The sequence below is a fragment of the Barbus barbus genome (genome assembly GCF_936440315.1).
Source record: "Barbus barbus genome assembly, chromosome: 21".
In the NCBI taxonomy this organism is placed as follows: domain Eukaryota; kingdom Metazoa; phylum Chordata; class Actinopteri; order Cypriniformes; family Cyprinidae; genus Barbus; species Barbus barbus.
This window is the reverse complement of record NC_136749.1, coordinates 21,015,293-21,033,700: the sequence shown is the minus strand read 5'-3', so window position 1 is coordinate 21,033,700 and position 18,408 is coordinate 21,015,293. Positions and strand designations below refer to the sequence as shown.

The 18,408-nt window shown below is 34.9% G+C and overlaps 2 protein-coding genes across 7 annotated transcripts in view; both read left to right on the top strand.

Annotated features, from left to right (window-relative positions):
- LOC306887115 (phosphatase and actin regulator 4B) overlaps nucleotides 1-7,245 on the top strand; it is a 45,969-nt gene extending 38,724 nt beyond the window's left edge. For all 3 annotated transcript variants that reach the window (XM_079444650.1, XM_079444649.1, XM_079444648.1), the window contains 5 exons: nucleotides 4,477-4,532; nucleotides 4,981-5,042; nucleotides 5,185-5,322; nucleotides 5,523-5,599; nucleotides 5,690-7,245. In XM_079444650.1, coding sequence (XP_079300776.1) covers nucleotides 4,477-4,532; nucleotides 4,981-5,042; nucleotides 5,185-5,322; nucleotides 5,523-5,599; nucleotides 5,690-5,705 — 349 coding nt within the window. In that variant the 3' untranslated portion in view covers nucleotides 5,706-7,245. The remainder of the gene's footprint in view (nucleotides 1-4,476; nucleotides 4,533-4,980; nucleotides 5,043-5,184; nucleotides 5,323-5,522; nucleotides 5,600-5,689) is intronic.
- Nucleotides 7,246-10,902: 3,657 nt separating this feature from the next.
- LOC306887355 (regulator of chromosome condensation-like) lies at nucleotides 10,903-17,237 on the top strand. 4 transcript variants are annotated; one of them, XM_079445021.1, is made up of 10 exons: nucleotides 10,903-11,057; nucleotides 11,772-11,876; nucleotides 12,258-12,445; nucleotides 12,535-12,714; nucleotides 12,794-12,890; nucleotides 12,976-13,098; nucleotides 13,873-14,019; nucleotides 14,112-14,231; nucleotides 14,351-14,503; nucleotides 15,282-17,237. In XM_079445021.1, exons 2-10 carry the CDS (start codon nucleotides 11,801-11,803, stop codon nucleotides 15,455-15,457), a joined length of 1,260 nt encoding a protein of 419 aa, XP_079301147.1. In that variant the 5' UTR covers nucleotides 10,903-11,057; nucleotides 11,772-11,800; the 3' UTR covers nucleotides 15,458-17,237. The 4 variants fall into 4 exon arrangements, with proteins under 4 accessions (XP_079301147.1, XP_079301150.1, XP_079301148.1 ...); XM_079445024.1 differs by having other exon boundaries at nucleotides 10,908-11,021; nucleotides 11,778-11,876; nucleotides 15,282-16,061; XM_079445022.1 differs by having other exon boundaries at nucleotides 10,908-11,021; nucleotides 15,282-16,061.
- Nucleotides 17,238-18,408: the final 1,171 nt, after the last annotated feature.

Genomic DNA, 18,408 nt, shown 5'->3' with positions numbered 1-18,408 from the left:
TCATCTTTTTTCTTTTCTTTGTCTCTTTTGCTTTTCTCCTTTATTTTCTATGGGGGAAATAAGCTTTGCTTCTTAAATATAAATGGAGCGAGAGACATTAGGAAGAGAGTTCAAGCATTTGAATTGATGAAATATAAGAATATTGATGTGTTGTTTCTGCAAGAAACTCAGTGATGTAGAAAATACTGCAGATTGGATTAGAGAATGTAATGGTTTGTCAATTTTAAGTCATTATACCTCGTTAAGTGGTGGTGTTGCCGTGTTATTTTCAAGGAATTATATTCCACATTCTTACAATGTTGAAGAAGTTATTAAAGGAAGATTGTTGAAGATCAATGCGTTTTTTGAAAACAGCTCTTTTGTATTTGTTTGTGTTTATGCCCCAACTAATGCTTTAGATAGAATGATTTTTTTAAACACTTTGGATAAAGTTTTGAGTGAATGTAACTGATTTTTTAATACTAGGAGGAGATTTTAATTGTACTGAAAGTAGTATGGATAGGAATCATGTCGAACCTCACATGCAATCAAGGAGGAGGTTATTTCAACTAATGAAATCGAATAGCATTATTGATGTCTGGAGGAATTTTCATGGCACACAGAGACAATATACTTGGGCTCATGCTCATGATAATCAAAAATCTTTGGCAAGGCTTGATAGATTTTATATTTTTAAACATCAGTTAAGCATGTTTAGAGAGTGCATGATAACTCCAGTATGTTTTTCTGACCACAGTTTGATCAAGTGTGTTATGACAAATAATTATATAAAGGCAAAAAGTGCATATTGGCATTTCAATAATAGTTTGTTGTGTGATTCCTTTTTTAGAGAAGTTTTTAAAGAATTTTGGATGAATGTTAAGATTATGAAATCTACTTTTTTGTCATTGGTGGGATTTTGTAAAGGTGCAAATTAAGCAATTAAGTCAGCAGTATACGCAAAATGCCACAAAGGAAATTAAAGAGTCAATTAAGTGTCCTGGAAGAAGAGTTGATGAAATTACAAGATGTTCCAATATTTACGAAAGAAGGCAATGTCATGGAAAATGTTAAGAAGAAAAAGAATTTATTAGCTGAGTTGTTGGGTTTGACTACACAAGGTGCTATAATTAGATCTCGGTATCAAAGTGTTGAGTTCATGGACGCTCCTTCAAAAAAAAATTCAATCTGGAGAAAAAGAATGGCCAGAAAAAACTTATCCATGCCTTGCGATCTGAAAACTGAGTTTTATTGACTAGTCCTGTAGATATCAGGAAAAGAGCTGTACAGTTTTATAAGGATTTATATAAAAGTGAAATTTTAGAAGTAAAAGATGATTATCTTGTTTTCTTTTTTTATTTACCACAGATAGCTGATGATGTTAATAATGAAATTAGTAAAATATTAAGTTTAGAAGAAATGGAAGAGGCATTGAAGATTATGGAAAATGGTAAAGCACCCGGAATAGATGGAATAACGGTTGAATTTTATAAAGCCTTTTGGTCAGAGGTAAGCCCAGAATTAGTAGCAATTTTTAACGAGAGTCTAAAAAATTAACTTTTGCCACGTAGCTGCCGAAGGGCAGTTATAACGTTGTTACCAAAAAAAGGTGATCTTAATCAGATTGGTAACTGGAGGCCTGTAAGCCTGTTGTGCAATTGCTCTCTAAAGCTCTTGCATTTAGATTAGGTAAAGCTATGGAACACGTGATTCATCCTGATCAATCTTATTGTGTGCCAGGCAGGAGAATTTCTGATAATATTTCTTTTATTAGAGATATTCTAGATGGTGGTAAACTTTTTGATTTAGATTTTGGGCTAATATCGATTGATAAAGAGAAGGCTTTTGATAGAGTCGAGCATTTATAGTTATGGAGCGTTATGAAAGCCTTTGGTTTTGATTCTGATTTTATTTCAATGATAAAAACCTTTTATAGTGAAATTGAGAATGTTTTAAAAATGAATGGTGACTTATGCTCTCCTTTTAGAGTATATAGGAGTGTCAGACAAGGTTGTATTCCCTAGCATTAGAACCCTTGTTAAATAAAATAAGATCCGATGTGTGTGGATTACATATACCCAATTGCGGTCACAGTTTTAAGTTATCAGCTTATGCTGATGATGTGATCGTTTTTAATCAGTGGAACCAGTGATGTCAGTGTATTGTTAAAGATTTTGGAAGCTTTTAATTTTCTTTCTTCTGCCAAAGTGAATTGGAAAAAGAGTGAAGCCTTTTTAGTTGGAAAATGGTTAAAAGGGTAACCAAGGCTTCCTGATGGTCTGAAGTGGACTAGAGATGGTTTTAAATATTTAGGAGTGTTATTGGGAAATTATAATTTTGCTAAAAAGAATTTTGAAGGCATTGTTGAGAAAGTTAAAGGACGACTGGATAAGTGGAAGTATTTACTCCCAAAAATGTCCTATAAGGGTCGTATCTTGATTGTTAATAACTTAGTAGCCTCTGCACTGTGGCACAGTTAATCTGTATAGACCCTCCAGCCGATGTATTAGCAAAAATCCAGTCAATTTTAATTTACTTTTTCTGGGATAAGTTGCATTGGATACAGAAAAGTGTGTTGTACCTGTCAAAAGGAGGAGGAGGACTTGGACTAATACATTTGCAGAGCAGAACGGCTGCTTTTCGCCTTCAGTATTTACAAAGACTTTTATTGTTTCCTATGGAGTCAAGTTGGGTGAGTGTTTCCTGTGCAATTCTCCGGAACATTGAAGGTTTAGGCCTGGACAAAGCTTTGTTTTGGCTGGATCCTCAAAGACTAAAACTCTGTGATTCTCCAGTTTTTTATCGCAATTTGTTTAAAGTCTGGTCTCTGTTCAGAATTAGAGGAAATATTGGTCTTTCTCTTTTCTGGTTACTGCAAGAACCCTTAGTCTGCGGTTCGCGACTGGATCTGTCACATGAAACATCTTTTGCAATACCAGAAACAACTTTGCGAATTGCTGAGGTGACAACAGTCGGTCAATTGTATCAAATAGCAGGACCTGATTTCATAAATGTGACCGCAACTGCTGAACATTTGAGACTCCGCTCTTGTAGAATTGTGCAAAAGGCTCTTGATATTTGGAGCTCGGCCCTCACTGGAGAGGAAAAAGAACTGTTAGACCAATATTCAAAGGGGTCCTTTAATTTTAATTGTAAAGACCCTTTTCCGAATTTAAGTATATGTCCAATTATGGGAGAATGTAATGGTATGCTGTTAGACTGTGAAGATTTGATAATTGTGGGTTCAGAAATTGCACCTGGCAAATGTTTATATAAAAACTGTGTAAAAGCTTTTAATAAAACTTTTTTGAACAATAAATCTGACACACCTTGGTGAGATGTACTTCAACTTAATATTGATGAAAAACCAGAATGGAGAGCTTTATATAAGTCACCTTTGGCTAAGAAAACTGAGGATTTGCAATGGAGAATTTTGCATGGTGCCATTGCTGTAAATGTTTTTATCTCTTTGTTTAATTGTGACGGTACTGATTGTTGCCCTTTTTGTTTACAAAGAGAAATCCTTTTTCATGCATTTATGTATTGTGAAAGGCTGAAACCCCTTTTTGATATGCTGGAGATGCTTTTTAATTCTTACAATGTCATGTTTACAATGAAATTATTCATTTGTGATTTTTAAGTATGTTAAGTAGGCGTTATAAGTCTCAGTTGATTAATTTTTTGTTGGGGCAAGCAAAAATGGCAATTTATGTCACTAGAAAAGAGACAATTGACATGTATATTAATAAAAGTTTAGTAGCTGTTTTCTCTAAACTTGTAAAATCTAGGATTTTTATTTATTTCTATTGTCAAATCAATACATGATCTTCTAATGTTTGAAACTATTTGGTGTTTAAATGGGATTCTTTGTGAAGTAGTGGAAGAAGAGCTGGGTTTTTCTTTTGTTGAGGGAATTTAGGTTTGTATAAAATTGATGGTTTTTCTAGGGATTTTTGTATGTACATTTTATTGTAATAAAATGAAGTTTGATATCTCTCTCTCTCTCTCTCTCTCTCTCTCTATATACATATATGTGTGTATATATATATTAGATGTGTGTGTGTGTGTGTGTGTGTGTGTGTGTGTGTGTGTGTATATATATATATATATATATATACAGAGAGAGAGATTAAGTTACTTCAGACTAACTTGTTTCTTAGTATATATATATATATATATATATATATATATATATATATATATATATATATATATATATATATATATATGATGGATGGATGGATGGATGGATGGATAGATAGATACATATAAATTAATATACATAATTGTTTCTGTGTATGCTGTGTATATGCACCTACTGGCGGTATATGAAAAATTACAAATGATTTATAATTTGTATTGAAATATATATTCATATTATTTTTATAATTAAAATTATTATAATTATTTAAAAATAATTCAAACATATCAATATGTATTTAAATATTGTATAATGTGCATAGATAATATGAATAATTCTTTTAATGTTTTCTGTAGGCGATTGAGCCAGAGACCTACTGCTGAGGAGTTGGAACAGAGAAACATTCTCCAGCGTAAATTGCCTCTTTATATTCACTCCAGTTATTGTATTGTGATATATCTTCCTGCTTCTGTTCTGTTCTGTCCCTTTTTCCTCGTTTCATTAGTTACTCATTTATTCCTGTTCATTTATTTCCTCTGTGTTCACTGAGGGATAGACACTGACCCACATATATTTTACATTCTGTCTATATTGGTTTCATATGCCGGCAGACATTACTGATAATTTCTGCTAAATAATGAAGTCCTTGCTTTTGTTTCTCTCAGATGAGCCTGTGTTTTAGTTTGTGACATTTTCTCTGTAGGAAGTGAAATTGGATGCAAAGGACTTGGCTTTCCACTTTTATTTTGTACTTTACTGCACTAATAGTTTATCGTGCTCCACATACTTTTTCTATGAAATTTGGATTTGAATCAGCCTGATTGGTATTGGTATTGATGTTATCTCTCATTTCTCTCCAGCCAAAAATGAAGCAGACAGACAAGCAGAGGTCAGGGAGATCAAGCGCAGACTCACCAGAAAGGTGCGATTCGGTTTGCTCGCTTTACATTTCACCTGGAATATAATATTAAGGTTGATTTTATCAAGATTTTATATTAAAGCTCTAAGGAATTTTAATCAAACTGATAGCATTTGTGACATGCTTTGTCTGTTTTCTTGTTTAGTTGAGTCAACGACCGACTGTGGCCGAACTACAGGCTCGAAAAATATTACGTTTCCACGAGTACGTGGAGGTCACATGCGCTCAGGACTATGACCGCCGTGCTGACAAGCCATGGACCAAACTCACTCCCGCAGACAAGGTACATCTACAAAATAAAATAAAAATTGCAACCACACATACATCTGTCTATATAAAGATCTAGAGACCTTTATATATCATTTGACTTCAGTCTTTTAGATTATAAATAGTCTCAAAAGACACTGATTTCTTTTAAATGTCTTGCTTATTGATCTATATCTGCTCTACACGTGATCAACCATCTCTAACCTGTTTGTTTAGGCTGCTATTCGTAAAGAACTCAACGAGTTTAAGAGCTCTGAGATGGAAGTGCACGAGGAAAGCAGAATTTACACAAGGCAAGTGTTTTGTTACTTGCAACATTTAAAAATACAGAAAGTTCTTGTTTAAAGCATCTAACCATGTATTTTTAATTTTGTCATTTTTAGATTCCATCGTCCTTAATGGCATCTTTTAACTGGAGAATGAAGCACTTAAAGGCTGGTGGATATTGGGAAGAAATGGCTGTTTTTTAGGTTAGGAGCCTCAGGGTGTCAGAGCTCCTTCAGACTGCTTTTACTATGAATGTACTTCTTCAGATGCACAGGGACGCCTGGAGCATTCAGAAACCAATCAAAACAAAACAGACCGTTTCTCAGTTGTCCACCCACTGACGTGTGGGACGGGTGACCTCTGGAGGACAGATGCAGTATTTCTCCTGGACTTTAGGAGACCCATGTGCCAAGACAGAGAGGCGATGAAGGACTTATTAGAAGATGTTACTTGTGCCAATGGCAGATATTCCTCTCTCTACTCTCTGAATGGCCTTTTTTCTGCTTTTACTTCATATGATAAACGTTATTTCCTTTCAGGGAAGTGTAACAGTTAAAAATAATAGTAATAATAATAATGTGACAATAATAAATACAGTAATACTACAGTAAGTGTTAGTTACTGAGCATAGCGGGGCAGACAGAAGAACTGCAAGAGTAAGGCCTGAGCCAGAATGTTAATTGTGTATTTGTGTATGTTTGTAGAGGCTGCTGTAATTTTTCTCTTAGTTTGACTCTTTGGAACATTCATAATGTTAGAAACTTTAAGGCACAAGTTTTTTTTTATTCATAACTTTGGCTTTGGCCTCTTTATTCAATACAGGGTTACAGATTCCCCTTGCTTTGTGGTCCTCACTGTTTGAGAGAGGAATAGAAGAAAATAGGATCAGTTTTAGGTAGAATGTAAGCATTTCATATTTCACTATTGATCTACAGCAAAACTGTGATTTATTTTGATCTTTTTTTAATCATATCGCCTTCTGTAAAAGTGAGGTCCAGCTATTTCAGTTTTAAGAAGTGTCCAAGTCGTGTTTACAGAATATTTTATTCCTAAATAAAAAGGATTTCCTGATTATTTATTGCCCATTTAAAAGGAGAATGAATTTAGTCCGGACACGCACTGATACAGATCTAAAAATGACGTTTTTGTGAAGTATTGTTGGCAGGGAGATTATTGCGGCAGGAACTAATTTTCTAATTAATTTTTTCCAATTATTTTGTCATTTGTGTTGTTTTTTGGCCAGTAGGATAATAGGAATTGCTCTGCTGTACAGATCCATTCTGTAGATGAACCTGACTGTTTGTGTATATCTTGTCTTCCTTTTATTTTGAAAAATATTTTAAATATATTGAAGCTCATATAGGTTACTATTTTTTTAAGCACAAAATTATTAGTGTATTATTCGACACTACAATGTAATGTAGCGTTGTATATTCTTGCTTTTTAATTATATGTGAACTTTTAGAAACTGACAGTAAATTTGCTGTTTAGATGTAAACACCTCTAAATTAAAATGCTTACCGATAATGTTTGTCGCTCTCATTTTTCTTACAAATGCCTGCTTTATGACATGTTGATTGTATCATTTTGTGCACACTGTAATGGTGTAAATTTCTAAAGCCAGATATTCTGAGGTCCAGAACTTCCGAAATAAAGATGCTACTCAAAGACAAATTATGGTCCTTGTAGGCCCCTCTTTTCACAGTTCTGAGATGTAATGTCCAAATAATGAGGAATTATATTGCAAATATGGGAAATCACAGTTGAAAAATTGCAATTACAAATGTGCATAATGCATTGCAAAAGAGACAACAATTGTGCCACAACTTGCATATAACGTGTGTTGAGGTTTTAGAGAGAAAGGGTAAGATAACTAATTTATGTAATTGTGTCTATTCATTTTATGTCTGTAGAGGCTTCCAGGGGGCTGTACCATGAAGCCTGATTAGCTGGCTAGCCAGGTAAGTTTCAGTTTTGTTTGCACCAATCCTGGGTTTTAGGTACCATGAAAGTGGACTGGCTTTTAGCTGCATTCACTGCCATAGTAACTTACACTGCACAGCTAACCTGCTCCGGGTCAGGTTATGTTCTGGGTTAGAGATCTCAAACTGAAATTGGACCAATCAGATGTGAGCAAAGTGACATGTCTGACACAACAAAAGTCACTCCCCAAGTTTCTCTTCCTGCTAATTAAAGGTCACTATGAAGTACCTTTAAAAAAAAATACAACAAAATTGCCATGCTTTAATGATAAGATATTGATTTATCATATGATTTATATTATTATTACTGCATTACACACAAGCACAACTACGCTGAAAAAAGTTAAATGTTTGCTTTTTAATTTTCACTCAGTAAATTTCACAAATAATTACAAAGAAATGGCAAGTAATATTGAATTAAACACTTAATGAAACCTTGAAGTAGAAAGACTGAAATAGTATTCTTTGTTTTATTTTCAGCTTCTAAAAGTATTTTTAACTGAAATACATTTAATTTGAAGTGATTAAATTACTAAAACTGAAATAAAACAAAGCTAAATATAAAACATTTGAAAAATAATAGCGTAATAATAAAAACAATAACAAAAAAAGCACACAGTTTTAAAAAACTCAAATTAATTGAAAATATAAGAAATATTAATGAATGCCTTAATAGTATATAATTAATTCTAAAATAATTAACCATATAAAATAAAAAAAATGATTAAGGCAAAAAAAAAAAAACATTTTATTTTAAAGTGAACTGACGACTGTTGACGTCACGCAACTTCCGTTTTGAGTCGAAGCAGGGTATTCTTACTTCCGCCCGCATAGTAAAGCGCTATCGCTAACAGCATGGAGTTCAACCAGACACTGGTATCGTATAGACGTATCTGCCACAAATACGATTAAAGCATGACTGCAGCTTTCGACTCTCGTCCTCATTCAAGGCGAGGCGTCTGGCATCTCAATGGAACTTACCGAATACCGATCGGCGAGATATATTTGTCAAATATGTTTGAGATATTTGCATGTGGCAACAGAAAGACTTTTCATTCAATAATTTATGTAGCTACGGCTTAATACAGCGTCTGTATGTACAAGAATATTCAACATAAGCTTGTACTATTTAAATATCAATAAAATGGGGTCTATATTTTTCCACTTTATTTTGATAAACATGATACAATTTAATTCATAAAAAAATAAATGGGTCATTCTACGGAAACGTCCATTTTCCTGTCCCTTGCCTTTACAGATATATTACACTTGAAAAACAATTTAGGGTTCAAATTTCCTTATATTTTAAAATGAAACAATATGTTATTTGAACAATTACACCACCTTGAGCCATCAATGTGGCAAAATTTGTTTTTTAAATTAACTGCTTGGCCCCACAGCAATGAAAGTGCTTTATTTTGAGGTCAAAAACTGTTTTTTCTACCATTTAAAATTCAATAATGTATTCATAACTATCAAATATATTATATAAATGGCATAATAAAACAATGCTGAATAAATATGATAAAATATATAATGAAAACGGTGATCCCATGGAGTATACCCTTTAACAAAAATCATTTATTTTGAAATAAAAGTCCCATGTTATGTCCACTGTTTCTTATTCTTGAACTGGATAATACTGGGTTTCTTTTCAGACCACTTGCATTTATGGATGTGAAACTTTGTAATATGAGAATATTTATTATTAAAAAATTATGATTTGTGTCCATGTAATTTTTCCCATAGTAAAAAAACAAAATTACGACGTTTGTCTTTTTTTATTGCAGAATAACAACACTTGCATGAAAATTTACAGTGTACTCACTATTATAATAATAACAGAAACTGAAATAAATCAAATAAATTATCCAGGGAATAAAACGAAATAACAGGTGAAAAGGGCCTATCAAGCACAAAATTTTTCAATCCCTTAAAAAAAATTGATACAATGCTTCTCAACTTTATTTGGAAGAATAAAACTCATTTTATTAGAAAATCTGTATTTATGAACACCATTGAGAAAAGGGAGTTTAAACTTTCTTGATTTCACCACTTTAAACAACACCTTTAAAATAAATTGGATAAAAAACTGTATCAATAAGCCCTCATCTATATATGGAATCTGATCCCTAATGTTGTTTTTTTCAAACTAGGTGGTTTAAATTTCTTATTAATCTGTAACTATAACATCATGAAAATCCCTGTCAAATGATCTCTTTTTCATAGGCAGATGTTATTAGCTTGGTCCCTCATTTTTAAACACAATTTTACACCTCACTCGTATCTAATCTGGAATAACAAGGATACTGAATAAACACAAATCTCTTTTTTTTTATTTGGTTTAAAAATTGTATTATTTTTGTGTCTCAACTTTTCAATCAAAATGGTTCAATCTGTAATTACTCTGAGTTTTTAGCTAAGCATTGAATCCCTGTTAGTCTGAAAGAGTTTGGGATTGTTGCTGATGCAGTGCCACATGGGGTTCTCATGCTTTTTAGAGGTCTCTCTTTTCCAATCTCATGTCACTCAGGGGATCTTTGTAAAACATTTGTTGGAAAACAGTGCCTTTCGTCATCCAAGTCAAAAAACAATAAGAAAATTAGAGTTTTATTTCAGATGGAGTCTATTTCTGTGCCTTATGTAATCTCTTTAGTAAGTGATATTCCCTGGAAGTTTGGTCATTACCTCACAAATATGTAATTACTAACAAAATGAGAGAAATTGCATTTAAGTTGATTCATAGAGTTTACCCGGATAAGTGCTCTCTTAAAAGACTTAAGAATGATATTAATACCAACTGTTCTTTCTGTTTAGAAAACAATGAAACATATTTACATTTATTCTGGAATTGCACTTACACAACATCATTTTGGTGTGACATTCTTGACTTTATCAAATGATATGTGAATCCTAATTTTGAGTTTACTTCTAGCAATGTCATTTTTGGCTTTCATGATTGTGAAAAAAAGTGATGCTTATTTCATAAACCTTATTTTCCTGTTAGCTAAATATCATATTCATAAATGTAAATTTTCTAAATGCAAACCTTCTTTTTTTAGATTCAAACTTGAAATGAAATGTACTTTGATTCTATTGAGTTCTCTACGAACATAAAAGCAATAAGAACAATGACTTTGTTGAAGGACTTGGCACTTCCATTGGACTGAAAGACTGAATGTCCCTGAACGGTTGTTGTATTGTTATGTTTTGACGATGACAATTGTTATTGTTTTTTGTTTTTGTTTTGTTTTTTGTTTTCAAGCATTAAAAAAATAAAAAAAATCAATCAATCCTCCTTTCCAATAGGTGGCGCATGCGAATTTGTTTATTAGCGCGATACCAGTGAAACACATGAAGTAGTGCTGGAAGGAGACACGCGTGCGTTACATTCTCTCAAGGAGTTCCTTATGTTCACAAACCTCCTCGAACAAGCAAAAGCTTTGAACCTGGGCAATTTTCACTCGTAAGTGTAGGTTTTCATCTCAGCTGCCTTCCGACGGTAAGATAATATGTATAAGTCTCTCAGAAACCCAGGAAATGTAATGCAAACAGAGCTGTGTGCAGAACAAGCATGTTTGATCCTGTTTAATTCGTTCACTGATCTTAATCTTATTGAAACTGTAGTCGATCTTATGAGACGTGATCTCTGAAATAATTAATCGTCAAACTAAATGTTATGAGGTTGAACCATGTAGCCTCGAACTCACTGTCACTTCATAAGGCTTGATCTGTTTAAACTTTCAGCGGGCTTAACTTTAACTTGAGCTCATATCTTATTCCGCCGTGTTTAAACCATTTCCTGCCTTTAAATTATGTGTAAATCCTAAAAAGTAAGAGCCTGTTCTTTCCACTGCCGTGTTTGGCCGATAAACCGCCATCAACATTTGCTGCTGTCAGTCATAGAGAGTGAAGTCAGCGCCAGAAAACAGAATGAATGGCTGTGTCTCAAAACCTTGCCAATATTTTAGCAATGATGCCCAAACAAGCCGAGACGACGTACAGTCAATATATAAACCCTGTACAGCAGTGCAGGTCCTGGAAAGTTTTATTTGTTTTATAGGAGTTTGAGGATTTGAAAACAAAATGTACATTTTCTATACATTATAGCAAACCAGGCCTGTTTTACGTGTAGGCCTCAAATGCTGTTTAGTTTGGCCTATAGTGTGTGTGTGTGTGTCTATATAGGAAGTTGCTTCATTGTTAACATTTGTAGTTTTAGGTTTTGTCAAGAATTGAGTCACCATGCCTGCAAAAAAAGCTGTAAAGAGACAAACAATTGCCACAACTGAGGACTCAACGGTTGTGAAGAAACAAAAAGGCAAGTCTCTATTTTCATATAGCCAGACCTTTGATTAAACTGACCCATATTGTAGCTGTTTTTGCCAATTGTTTTTATGTGCCATTTAGGGGAGAGATTCTCTTAAATAAGCTACAGTAAAAACGTTAAACCTTTCTTTGTTTTAACTGTGAGGCAGTCTTTACAAATGGTTGTGCAGAGAATTCTTTCCATGGATATGCATGAGTCCACAGCATCTGAAATGTTTTGCCATTATAGCTATAATATTGAGTTTTATATCAGTGCTTTAATGTGGTACTACAGATCACAGCCAGTCTTATTGGAGTCAAATAATAACAGAAATGCACAAGTTGTATTGCTGTAATATTTAAATCTGAAATCTGTTTTTGTGGTGGTTTGTAGTCTCTCACAGTAGTCATGGGCAGGAGAAGGGCCTGGTGCTTGTTCTGGGGCAGGGTGATGTTGGGCAGCTTGGCCTGGGAGAGGATGTGCTGGAGAGGAAGAAACCAGCTCTGGTGACTCTACCTGAGGGTATCGTGCAGGCCGTGGCTGGAGGCATGCATACAGTCTGCCTCAGCGACACGGGAAATGTAAGATGAGTACAAAAGAAATTAATCACAAGCTTTGTGTAGAGCCCACTAACATTATGTCCTTCCTGTTTTCTCTAATCCCTGTGTAGATTTATATATTTGGCTGTAATGATGAGGGCGCGCTGGGCCGTGACACCTCTGAGGAGGGCTCCGAGATGGTGCCAGCCAAGGTGGACCTTGGTGAAAAAGTGGTGCAGGTTTCTGCAGGGGACAGTCACACAGCTGCCCTCACTGAGGAGGGGGCTGTCTATGCCTGGGGCTCTTTTAGAGTGAGTATAGCCTTTTTATATCCTGCAGCGGAGTAGAAACATTGGACTGGTTTTGATTGACACATCTTTTCAATTGCAGGACAATAATGGTGTCATTGGACTTCTGGAGCCTATGAAAAAATGCACATTGCCCGTCAGAGTTCCTATAGACAAGCCTGTGGTTAAAATAGTCTCAGGTGGGTCATAGGAATTCAAGCTGTAGCTTTACACCATTGTCTATGTATATAATCTGCATAGTAATATTTTGCATTCAATCTAAAGGAAATGACCACTTGGTGATGCTGACTGTGAATGGAGAGCTGTACACCTCAGGATGTGGAGAACAAGGACAGCTGGGCCGTGTGGCTGAGCACTTTGCTAACCGCGGAGGCAGGAAGGGATTGAGTATGTATCTCCATTTTGACTGAACTGTCACTGCTGGAATTTGAATGAAAGTTGACAGTTATAAAATAAACTGTAAAAAAAACTAGTCTATAACTATTGCTAACTCACTTAAAGAGTTACTTGGTATAATTTTGCCAGAAGGTTTAGAATTTTTATCATATTAATGTAAAAAAATATTGTATAACTTGTTTGCTGGTTTTTATTGTATTTGTTACACTTGTATTTTTTTTTTCTTTTTTCCATGAAAATAGCCTAAGATGCCGATATGACATTAAATATACTACTACTAATCTATAACTATTACTAACGTTGACTGCATTTATTTTATCTAAATTATAGTAAAGCAGGAATATTGTGGAATTACAATTTTAACACTTTTACTATTTTAACATTTTAAAATACAGTTTATACCTATGATTGCAAGGCTGAATTTTCATCAGCCATTACTCCAGTATTCAGTGTCACATGACCTTTCAAAAATGATTCTAATGTGATTTGATGATATATTTCTTGAGCTGAAAATCATTGTGCTGCTGCTTAATATTTTTGTGGAGCCTTTAATGCGTTTCAGTCTTTGGTGAATGGAATGTTCAACAGAACAGCATTTATTTGAATTTGATATATGCTTGATGATACATCACTTTTGATCAGTTTAGTGCATCTGTTGAATAGAAGTATTAATTTCTTTAAGAAAAAAGTCTCACTGACCCAAAACTTTTGAAGGATAATGCTTATAAATATCTTGTGGTGGTGTTTATGTAACTTCTTCTTCAGTGAGGCTGCTGGAGCCACAGATGGTTATCATTAAGCCACGGGGGAAGGTCGTTTTTACGGATGTCTTCTGTGGAGCGTACTTCACCTTTGCTGTGTCTAAAGAGGGGCACGTCTATGGATTTGGCCTTTCTAATTACCACCAGCTTGGTACGACTCCTAGCTCATTCAGCCCTGAAGATTATATGGTTATATATCTATTGCTGAATTTTGAGAATTTTTCTTCTTGCTCCTTTTTACAGGCACCCAAAGCACAAACATCTGCTTTATTCCTGTGAAACTCAGTTCTTTCAAGAACTCCACCACCTCTTGGGTGGGTTTCTCTGGGGGGCAGCATCACACACTGTGCCTGAATTCAGAAGGTGATTCATTCGTGAACCTCATTTGTGTTACTCTTACATTAAAATTAGATTTATTTTATTTTAAATCATGTATTCCACCAGTGGTTCAGAATTTGTTCAACTGCTGTCTTCATCCACAGGACAAGTGTACAGTCTTGGTCGGGCAGAGTATGGCCGTCTGGGCCTGGGGAAGGATGCGGAGGAGAAAAGTGAGCCCACACCTGTTACCGGGATCAGTGACGTTCAGATGGTTGCCTGTGGTGCCTCTGTGAGCTACGCTGTCACTAAACAAGGTGGGACTGCACCCTGTCCTGGTTCTTTGAAATTTTACTCGCAGTGATCTGACCACTTTAACCCAAAACAGGTTAATTTTGACTAATCTTAAATAGTTTGGCCACTACAAGTACTTTTGCAAAATCTGGAATGCATTGTAAACCGTTTCAGACCACACACAAATTGTGTATAAATGCAACTAGTGATTAACCTGTATCTGAGAGGTCCTTCTACTATGAAATAGAAAAAGTGCTTAAAATAACAATACCATTCAAAAGTTTTGGGATTTTATATATATATATATATTTATTTATTTATTTTTAAGTAAACCTCTTGTGCACACCAAGGCTATATTTATTTGTTCAAAAATACAGTAAAACAGTAATATTGTGAAATGTTACAATTTAAAATAACATGATCCTTCAGAAATTCTAATGTACTGAGTTGGTGCTCAAATATTTCTTATCAATGTTGAAAAGTTGTGCTGCTTAATGTTTTTGCTTTTCGGGATTCTTTGATTAGTAGAAAGTTTAATAGATTTCCATTTCAAATAAATGTTCTTTTGTAACATTTTAATACATCCTTACTGAATAAAAGTAGCATTGTTTGTCCCTGTAGTTTTAAATGGCAAATGACGCAAAGTGTGTGTTCACAAATGTATCTTCAACCTCTAATTACATTAATTGCACCAATCGGAGTAGTTTATTTTTAGGACCAAATAACGGAATGTACCGTTGGCTTGTTTTGATCATCAGAGCTGTTTTTTTTAGTTTTCTAACACTGCTGTCTGTTGGCCAGGCTCTGTGTTTTCCTGGGGCATGGGCACCAATCTGCAGCTGGGTACAGGAGAGGAGGATGATGAATGGAGCCCAGTGGAGATGAAGGGCAAGCAGCTGGAGAACCGTGTAGTTCTATCAGTGTCCAGTGGAGGGCAGCACACAGTCCTGCTGGTCAAAGACGAGCAGGAGAGCTGATCTTTAACTCCTTGACTAAAGACAGCTGAGCCAAACTACTGTATCAGTGGTATCTGTAACCTATAGCTTGATCATGATCGGGGGAGTCTGGGCTTGGTAATGCTTCCTGTGCTGAGCTAAGCCAGCGAATGAGGGAGAGGGTAGGATGAGTATCATCTAATTAAACAGTTTGTCCCACTTTATGGGGGAGCCCAAATATTCACTGGATACGGTCCGGTAGATGATCAAAGATATTTTTTTTATGGACTTGGTTTCTTTTTCTTCGCTTTATCTTAAATCTTTTTAACAAAGATCTTTAGTATGCTTCCTGGAAGACCGCCTGTCGTGAGTGATTGTATGCATGTATGAGCTGAAAGATGATTTAATAAGTCTTTTAGATAAGTCCTGGAAAACGTTTTTTTTAAATTCCGCATTTTGGTCTGAGCAATAAAAGGTTTACGATAGCAGGTCTAATCTATATCGCTCATAAAAAAAACAAAAAACAGATTTGGTATTCCTGTACTTTGCAGTGTTAAACTGTTTTCCTAATTTCCTAAATGAAACCATTATTGTATCCATGCATTGCTGGCCCTGTGGACACTTAATAAAAAATAAGGTTTTACAGAATCTGATGTGATTACTCGTTAAATAAAAAACACGCGCACACATTTAGAGGAGATTAAAGCATCTATTTTCAATGTCTAGTTTCAAGCCTTTAGTGATTATTACTTTTACAGGGTGTTGTGTGTGTGGGTTTTTATGGTATGTTATATTTGTAATTAAGTTGCTTTTAGGCTGAAAGTTTAATTTGTGAAAATCTTATTCTACAATTAATTTCAGACATAAGGATTAAATTTATGAAATGTTTCTACAAGAGTTTCTTCTTGTAGCTTCACTTTAAAGTAAAAAAATATATTTTTAAAGTAACATTTCACTTTTAGAAGTGCTAAATGTTTCTTTGTATCTGTGCTGTCAAGATTAACATGACATTCTTCAGTTTATTTGCTTATATCTTAGTATATTTCTTACAAAGTGTTTGGATTTAGAAGCTAGAATGAATTTTTTTATTATTATTGTTAGCCTGACAGCCGCTGTCTCATTCTGAGAAATGCCTACTTTTATTTTCCACAGATGAAAAACGATACAGATTTTTTTACATTTTACCTGAATTTCTTCTATAAGAAGTTGGCCTCATGCAACCAGACGAAATGTATGCGCCACTATATGAAATGACAGAGCTGATACTTACATAAGTACGTCCTACTGTTGAAAACACATGAGGCTGGAAATGGTTTGGTCACTATTGATCAAATTTGCAGCTCAAAGCACCACTTCAGCATCCATGAAGGGGAAATGGTATTGTGCTCCTGGTCTGGTCTTTATGTTCCAGCCCACAGTGAGTCATGCGGAGAGACTTTGTGGGGTATTTCAGTTGAAAAGCCCTTCAAGGCCCACTTTCTCTGAAAGCTTTGAAATGCCAACAGCCTCTTCTGCAAGCACTTAATTGACCACCATTTAATGCAGTCATCAATGTTTTCTTTTGCCCTGCGTGAGGCAGCTGCACAGAGAAGTGGACAGGGCACTGGCTTTAAATGTTATTGTTTTTAATGCCAGCAAACTACATTAAATGTGTTTGAGAGGGATGTCCTTATTCGCAAAAGTATAAATGACTCATTGTTTCCATGTGGTTCCAAAACTGTCATGAAAAAGTTTCACAGCAGGCAGTTCATTAATTGTTTAAAAGCACTGCTCTTTAAAGGTGAACTCTGTATTTTTGTCTCATTAAAAAGTTTCCCGTGATAATTCTTTTTTTTTTTTTTTAAATCATGTACACATCACAAACAGCTGGAGCATTTTTCTTTCATGAAGCAAATTTTCACTGGTGAAATTTCAAAAGGAATCCATGCACACAGGAATTTTGAGTGGTAAATATTTCCTTGTTTCCTTGTTATTTTCTGTTCTTTCAGGCATGAAATGTGCATTGTATGTTTATAACATCAAGATGCCTTTATAAGCATTAGACCAGTCGTTATTGTACAGCATCTCATCTAGACGGTTGCTCTGGAAACTGAACAGAGCAACTCTTAATGGAAGACTGGAAGTCTTGCTGGAAATGCGTATGATTTTACCATATTCCCCTGAGATAAATTATATGGGAGCTGCTATGCTTAGAGCATGACTGACTTAATAATGTATTTAATATTTATGCATATATTTTGTTTTAGCTATTGTGTGACAGTCCGATAAATATATAATAATAAAATATATATATATATATATATATAGCGAGAGAGAGAGCCTATAGTCAACTGAAGAGGCTAAGCATTTCCTCCAAAGAAATATTACTTTAAGTTTTTGATTTAGCACTTTACCCTGTGGACATGTTAAACATCACTTGCCAAATGTAGAAGAATGTGAGTTGAGTGTAAAATCTACACCAACTCTCTGATTTAGCCCGCAGCTTGTTAATAACGCATCTCATAAGGACACTGAATGGGGTTGAGCACAATTTAGTGCAGTGTGATCTTCCTGATCAATCAAGCTGACTGTCTCTTGTCATTACTGTGCCTTGCGATGCTTCCCTCCACCCACTATAAACAGCACTGCTCTCTGATCTGCTGTTTATGCCATTATGTAACACACTCCAAACCATAATCACGAAGAACCAGAGAAGCACATAAGCAACATTTGCAGACCATAATGTTTGTTATTCAGGCCAATTGCTCATCTAAGATTCTGTATTTGTGTCTGTTGGACGGTTGAGACTCTGTATCCTTCCATAGCCATTTCCAGAGACCATTATCTCTATGGCACAATGAACACACCAGTGCTTTAAATGTCAGGGTGCTGCTTTCAAATATAACAGGTGATCTGTTCCGCTCCTCTCGCATCTAGAAAGTCACAGTAAACAGGATCCCTCTTTTCAATAATGCTGCAAAAACAAACCACCTTGGGCTTATTAACAGCATATT